Below are 7,529 nucleotides of genomic sequence, written 5' to 3'. Positions count from 1 at the left end.
CACGTGGCTCTAAGAACAAGCACCATTTATTTAATAGTTATGAAATAAATTAGGCTGATAAACCCAATCAGCCTAATTATGGAGCACCAATTTCTCACCAACCTAGGACTGAATCCTTGGATTAGCAAACTCACTTGGGTTTGCTTGTTCCATTTTTCCCCCTCAGTCATTGATTTGACTTCTACTGGATTCCAGAATGAAAGCTTTAAAATCTGGTGCAGTTGCCTCCACAAAGATTTCTGTCCCTGGGCAAGAGAAAGTCTTTTTCTCAACGACCAAAGCCAACCCCTCCAGATGAGCCCTCTGGCTGGCAGAAGGAGAGGAAACCTCTGTCTTGTCTTAGCAGAGTCCCAGCAGCTGGCCTTTGGGTGTGGCCTTGACTTCCCTGCTTGCGTTTTTACCACATGGTGCTGGCGCCGCATGCCCTCCGCTGTGTCTGAGCAGAGCACCTGTTTCGTCTGACTCACGCCATCAGCGCGCAGACTCGCCCTGCTCTGACAGCGGCCCAGACCTCACACGGGCATACGTGTTACTCGCTAGCACGCGGATCTGTGTAATGACATGCCCCATGCACAAACCCGAGCCCCATCCGCTCCTCACTGTAGGTGTGGCCGCACGTCCCGACGCCGATCTGTGCAGTGCACCCTCCGATACCTGCTGATGGGGCTGGGTTGGATTATGCCTCTGTGATCCAAATGTAAGCTTTTTTCATGCGTAGTGAATTATTTATTATTAAACGTTGTAAATGGATTTTTGAATACATATTTTAGTACATTATCTTGTGTTATAACTCCCAGCAAATAAATACCAAAACATTGTCTAACACTCTTCTTTGTTGTGAATAGGTGTGTAGAGTGAAACAAGGAAATAATAGCCATGGCGATATGTGTTTTCTCAACTGTGCTATATCTGTAACAAAAGTGTGTGTTTTGTGGGAAATGGAGTGAAAAGCAAGGAGGACTCCTGATCTCATAAACCCAGGTGCCTACATCCGAACAAACTCTCACATAGAGTAGCAAGCTTAGAAAACTGCCTCTGGCTTTTACTCCAGGTTCCAGTTTGTGTGTGGAGAAATCGAATATGTATTCATATTTTCCTCTCTCCTGCAAGTACAGTTCCCTTAGCCTAAGGATTCCTTTGAATTATTTTCTCTGTTTGACATTTAAATTAGTGACTGTTGGAAGAAATAAGAATAATCATTGAAATTAGCTTAGGAAATCTGTGAGTGCCCCACCTCACCCCCCAAACACACATACACTCTTGTTTTCTCATTCCAAGATTAAGAAGTTATGCAGCCTGACAATGCAGTTTTCTCTGACAAGTCTTGACATCACCACTGTTATTTTCTTTTTCGCTTTTTTCCTCCAGCACCTGTTACAAACAAGAGTAGGGTGATCGTCATGTGAATTTGTTCTTTCTTTATTCTTTTAGCAAAAGGTAGGGATAAAAGTCTGCAACGGACAGAGATGCTTTAAAATATGCTTGAAATTTTATATTTAAAATAAACCACCTGAAAGTATTTTTAGATTGAAGACCATATACAAAACAAAGGTGTTTTTGCGGTTACTAGACTGGGTTCTTAAAACTTTAATCAATCGATACTCATAAGAATATCCTTCCATTTCTTTTTTAGCATTATACAGGAAACTGGCAGATACTGAGATGGATTTTAATGACTTTATACTGATGAAAATAGCACCAAATAAAAGCAGGGAAATATTTGAAATAAAAATAATTGTCTCTAAAGACCCATACACCCTTTTTCCCATAAAAATGCACTGTAGTACATGAAAAGATAAGATCTCTTGTCAAAAGTGTGAGAGAATGTCCCGTGGTTCCAAATGACGGTTTACCTCTTGCCCCCCTTCTCTGCCAGAGTTCCTTTTTATCTTTGCAGTCTTCCAGTTCTTCCGATCAGCCTGCCTTTAGAGGGCTACAAAGCATTTCTTTCAAGCCACCATAGCTAACACGGTGACATGATTACTTAATTTGCACGCGGCCGCGCTGCCCCTGGCTTCGCGGAAGCCCTGAGTAGCGCAGCGCCCTCGCCGCAAGCAAGGCTGCAGTCCCTCTCCAGGCCAGAGTCCCAGGAGAGCGTCCTCCGCGCTCACAGGCGCCTTTGTCTTCCCGCTTCCCCCTTCCTTTTTCAAAAGCCAAGAGGTAATTATTTGGTCCTTGTGCAAGGCAAACCTCTCCAGATGCCACTTCCAAATATAGGCTCTCATTAACACCAGAGGCTGGCCTGGTGTGGTGCAGGGCGGCCCTTCCTTCCCCTGGCGGACACTGTGTCCCCGCGCGCTGGCGCTGCACCACATCTGGAAGCCAGGCGGGCAGGGCAGAGACCCCGGCTCCTGCGCCCCTCCTAGCTCCCAGAGAGCGTGGATCGCGGGCGGGGCTCACCAAGCGAGGTTACCTCTCTTGAAAATACTTAAACACTTTTTTTTTCCTCTCCACTGAAATCTCGAAAAACAGCCCATTTTGAACCAGAATAATTTAGTCTGACAACAGATTCTTCCTCTGTTCACAGCTGTCCCAGAGGGAGGAGCTGAAATCTGAACCTCTCAGCTGTGATTGGATCTTTCTTGCAAAAGAGAGGAAAAAAAAACCCTCCCAGCCAAAACGGGCTCAGTTCGTAAAGGAGCCGGGCGACTTCAGAGGCGCCGGCCCGTCCGCCTGCCGCACCTGAGCACGGCCCCTGCCCGAGCCTGGCCCGCCGCGATGCTGTAGGGACCGCCGTGTCCTCCCGCCGGACCGTTATCCGCGCCGGGCGCCCGCCAGACCCGCTGGCAAGATGCCGCGCTCCTTCCTGGTCAAGAAGCATTTCAACGCCTCCAAAAAGCCAAACTACAGCGAACTGGACACACATACAGGTAAAAAGAGAAAAATATATCTAGAACTACTTATCTAGAGCTTTGCAAATATGAATCTACGTATTACCCTTCAAATACCATTACAAAAGAGCCAAAGATTCAACTGTTTTCCTTTTAAACAGTGTCCTGAAAGGGAGCTTACATTCTTTTGATCATTTAGGGTGCGTTTTAATTCAAAACTTTTTAAATTCTTGACTAACAAGGAACATTTCATTCAAATCTCGCAGCTTCGTTTGCTAAAGCCTGTGTATACATGCATAATGAGTATGTGAAAGATGAACAACATAAGGGTTGAATTACTGCGTTTTTCATGCACTAAGTCTCCTTTCCTTTAGAAGGCGGCTTGATTCAGGCATATCTTTGTTCTCACGGTCGTAATACACCAAAATAGCCCATACATAACATAGAAAACAACTTTTCTGTATGTTTAAAAACAATGTTGAGGCTCTCCTTCCTCAGTGGGGACGGCGAAGGCACTGGCTTGGCTGCACTGTCTGACTTCAGAGCACCTATAGCTCCGTGCAGCTGTCAGCCTATGTGTGCATTAAGTACAGTAACTCCGTAGGTGCCAGGGTGGAAATGAAACATTTTACCAGTGTGTATGCCCTCCTAAATGGGTCTATCTTCCTTCTAAGAAAATCACGTGTGTGTTGCTAAATATCTTTCCAGTGTGTGTATGCTTGCGTGTGGATTTATTTTTAGTTATTTTTGCCTTAATCTTCTCTCCCTCCCTTTTGTTTCCCAGTGATTATTTCCCCGTATCTCTATGAGAGTTACTCCATGCCTGTCATACCACAACCAGAGATCCTCAGCTCAGGAGCATACAGCCCCATCACTGTGTGGACTACGGCAGCTCCATTCCACGCCCAGCTACCCAATGGCCTCTCTCCTCTTTCCGGATACTCCTCATCTTTGGGGCGAGTGAGTCCCCCTCCTCCATCTGACACTTCCTCCAAGGACCACAGTGGCTCAGAAAGCCCCATTAGTGATGAAGAGGAAAGACTACAGTCCAAGCTTTCAGACCCCCATGCCATTGAAGCTGAAAAGTTTCAGTGCAATTTATGCAATAAGACCTATTCAACTTTTTCTGGGCTGGCCAAACATAAGCAGCTGCACTGCGATGCCCAGTCTAGAAAATCTTTCAGCTGTAAATACTGTGACAAGGAATATGTGAGCCTGGGCGCCCTGAAGATGCATATTCGGACCCACACATTACCTTGTGTTTGCAAGATCTGCGGCAAGGCGTTTTCCAGACCCTGGTTGCTTCAAGGACACATTAGAACTCATACGGGTAAGAGAAAAACCATAGGCAGAAACGTTACTCTGAGATACAATGAAGCCCTGGGCTGGCTATTGGATTTGCATGAAGTTGTGACATAGTGCTTTTAATGGTGGACAGTCATTGATAGCTACTTCCTGACTACTCAAAAAGTTGTTAGGGCACAAAGTGCTCCATTTCTTGCTAACAACCTCTGCTCCAGGGACTGCAAACAGCATGTAGACTTTGGAAAGTAGATTCAGAAGGTTTGGTCTCAAAGATCAGTTAGAAAATCAGGAAAGATGTGCTTGAATGTGTGTTCTGTGAAACTGCCCCCAGTAATCAGCAAATACAAATGTTGCTATCTTAATCAATTGATTTGGTTAATAGATGAAGGCTTTTCCTACAGTTTCTGTTAGTTACATTCTTGCTCTGGTATCTGTCACCCGTGGGTGACTTGGATAGTTGAAACTAAATTTACTTTGCCTCTCTTGCTTTGTTTGGGGATTTTTTGCTGCTTAATTTGTTATTCCTACCACAGAATTATTCTGGAGAGTATCATGGCACTTAGACTGCCTTAATCATACTACAGAAAGAGGGAAAAGGGGAAATATTGAGAAATGTTGGGAGGTGCTCAACATTAGCTGCACCTGCTGAAGCAGAAAGCTTTAAGAAGTGAAAGTCCAAGAACTACGTAAATTATTTCTGCATGATTGGCAGCAGTAACAATATTCTGTATACAATTTTTAAATGCAATATTCAAATTTATCTTAAAAAGTCAGGTATTTTTAAAAGTGTCTATTATGAGGGATTTTAATCAGGTTTTGCTACTTCTCATTATTTAGGCAAAATGTGATTGACTTTTGTTAACATTATTTAACTTTATGTTTCCTCTAAAAACACTGACTGTCTTTCTTTTTTTCTCCCACTCCACCCCCAGGGGAGAAGCCTTTTTCTTGCCCTCACTGCAACAGAGCATTTGCAGACAGGTCAAACCTGAGGGCTCATCTGCAGACCCATTCTGATGTAAAGAAATACCAGTGCAAAAACTGCTCCAAAACCTTCTCCAGAATGTCTCTCCTGCACAAACATGAGGAATCTGGCTGCTGTGTAGCACACTGAGTGACGCAATCAATGTTTACTCAAACAGAATGCATTTCTTCACTCCGAAGCCAAATGACAAATAAAGTCCAAAGGCATTTTCTCCTGTGCTGACCGACCAAATAATATGTATAGACACACACACATATGCACACACACACACACACACACACACACAGAGAGCTGCAAGAGCATGGAATTCGTGTGTTTAAAGATAATCCTTTCCATGTGAAGTTTAAAACTACTATATATTTGCTGATGGCTAGATTGAGAGAATAAAAGACAGTAACCTTTCTCTTCAAAGATAAAATGAAAAGCACATTGCATCTTTTCTTCCTAAAAAAATGCAAAGATTTACATTGCTGCCAAATCATTTCAACTGAAAAGAACAGTATTGCTTTGTAATAGAGTCTGTAATAGGATTTCCCATAGGAAGAGATCTGCCAGACGCGAACTCAGGTGCCTTAAAAAGTATTCCAAGTTTACTCTATCACATGTCGGATGTCTGGTTGCCATTGTTGAACTACAGCCTTTTTTTGATTACCTGTAGTGCTTTAAAGTATATTTTTAAAAGAGAGGGAAAAAATAACAAGAACAAAACACAGGAGAATGTATTAAAAGTATTTTTGTTTTGTTTTGTTTTTGCCAATTAACAGTATGTGCCTTGGGGGAGGAGGGAAAGATTAGCTTTGAACATTCCTGGCACATGCTCCATTGTCTTACTATTTTAAAACATTTTAATAATTTTTGAAAATTAATTAAAGATGGGAATAAGTGCAAAAGAGGATTCTTAACGAATTCATTAATGTACTTAAACTATTTCAAATGCATACCACAAATGCAATAATACAATACCCCTTCCAAGTGCCTTTTTAAATTGTGTAGTTGATGAGTCAATGTAAATTTGTGTTTATTTTTATATGATTGAATGAGTTCTGTATGAAACTGAGATGTTGTCTATAGCTATGTCTATAAACAACCTGAAGACTTGTGAAATCAATGTTTCTTTTTTAAAAAACAATTTTCAAGGTTTTTTTTACAATAAACAGTTTTGATTTAAAATCTCTTGTTTGTATACTATTTTCAGAGACTTTACTTGCCTCATGATTAGTACAAAACCACTGTACAAAGAATTGTTTGTTAATAAGAAAAAAAGAATAGTGCTTATTATGCATCTGAAGTGTTATTTTATGTGTTAGATTATAATAAAGTAAGCTGCTAGTATTATTTTTACTCAAGATAGTAGTGTCACATTCAGAAGAGACATGACGGTAGTTTGTTAGCATACCACTTTAACAAAAATCACACTTTCTGGGTGCAAAACTAGTTGCATTACTAATAGTTAAAAATACTTTTCAAAATTTTTTATGTTGACTTTATTAAGTTTGTTTTATGAAAACAAAAAAATACAATCACTTTTATTATTACCTAGGCACTGTAACAGTTTAAGATTTTTAAAAGAAATATTATGTAATGAGATATATGAGGGAAAAGCATACAAACTGCATGAAAAGACCAGAAGAAATGATTTACTATAAATTACACGAGTTGGAAAATTAAACCATGCAAAGAAAACCCCGCATCTAGTAATATATAAAATAAGTGATGTGTTTGATAGGAACAGGACAGTGAGCAGTGAAAATTACCTTTTAAGGTATTTGAACACATTGGACAAGCCCACACCCAAACCTAACGTGTACTGGAGAAAGTATAACATGACCATGCATTCATACACATATGCATGTGTAGACGCTAAATAAATGCATGTGTAGTAACTCACATGCAAAAATCCTAACCATCATAGGAACTGTGAAAGTTAACCAAATGTATATTTGAATTCAAACTCCTAAACCTATTAAAAGAAGAAGAGTTCCTGCTTCTGTTCATCACATCTCTCTGCTGATTTGATCAGAACTTGGAGAATCATCTTTTTCCTTTTAATATCTTTGTAATATTATACCAGTAAATTCCAGAACCTGTATCTCAAAGATGTTGGTAGCAGGCCCTAGCAAATGACCAACAATAAATACCAATACTATTCCCTTAATGTTACCATTCCTTCCACTGTATGTTACATTTACATTTTCAGCCAACATATAAAAGGCAGTGCATATGACTAAAAAAGGCTTCAACTTAGTATTCTGCTTTAATTTTTTGACATTGCAATATATATTTTTTAGAGGCAAAATTATTTGGAATAGCAGTTTATGGATATGAAAAAATGGCTGATAGCTTGACTGGAGCATTCTAAACTTATAAAAGTACCAATTTAGCTAAATGTATATGGTATAAAAATGATT

General features: G+C 40.6%; 1 protein-coding gene across 1 annotated transcript; it reads left to right on the top strand.

Moving 5' to 3' along the window:
* Positions 1 to 2,237: 2,237 nt before the first annotated feature.
* Positions 2,238 to 6,291, top strand: SNAI2 (snail family transcriptional repressor 2). Its single transcript, XM_002819068.5, has 4 exons — positions 2,238 to 2,408; positions 2,528 to 2,870; positions 3,616 to 4,161; positions 5,069 to 6,291. The coding sequence occupies exons 2-4, from the start codon at positions 2,792 to 2,794 to the stop codon at positions 5,248 to 5,250; spliced, it is 807 nt and encodes a 268-aa protein (XP_002819114.1). The 5' UTR covers positions 2,238 to 2,408; positions 2,528 to 2,791; the 3' UTR covers positions 5,251 to 6,291.
* Positions 6,292 to 7,529: the final 1,238 nt, after the last annotated feature.

Source organism: Pongo abelii, chromosome 7, assembly GCF_028885655.2.
Source record: "Pongo abelii isolate AG06213 chromosome 7, NHGRI_mPonAbe1-v2.0_pri, whole genome shotgun sequence".
Taxonomy (NCBI): domain Eukaryota; kingdom Metazoa; phylum Chordata; class Mammalia; order Primates; family Hominidae; genus Pongo; species Pongo abelii.
Note: the sequence above shows the minus strand (reverse complement) of the source record. Positions and strands in the feature narration are given on the sequence as shown.

Coding starts and splice junctions, on each gene's coding strand:
- SNAI2 (XM_002819068.5), top strand. CDS start 2,792: ATGCCGCGCTCCTTCCTGGTCAAGAAGCATTTCAACGCCTCCAAAAAG. Junction 2,871..3,615: donor CGAACTGGACACACATACAG/GTAAAAAGAGAA, acceptor TTTGTTTCCCAG/TGATTATTTCCCCGTATCTC. Junction 4,162..5,068: donor ACACATTAGAACTCATACGG/GTAAGAGAAAAA, acceptor CTCCACCCCCAG/GGGAGAAGCCTTTTTCTTGC.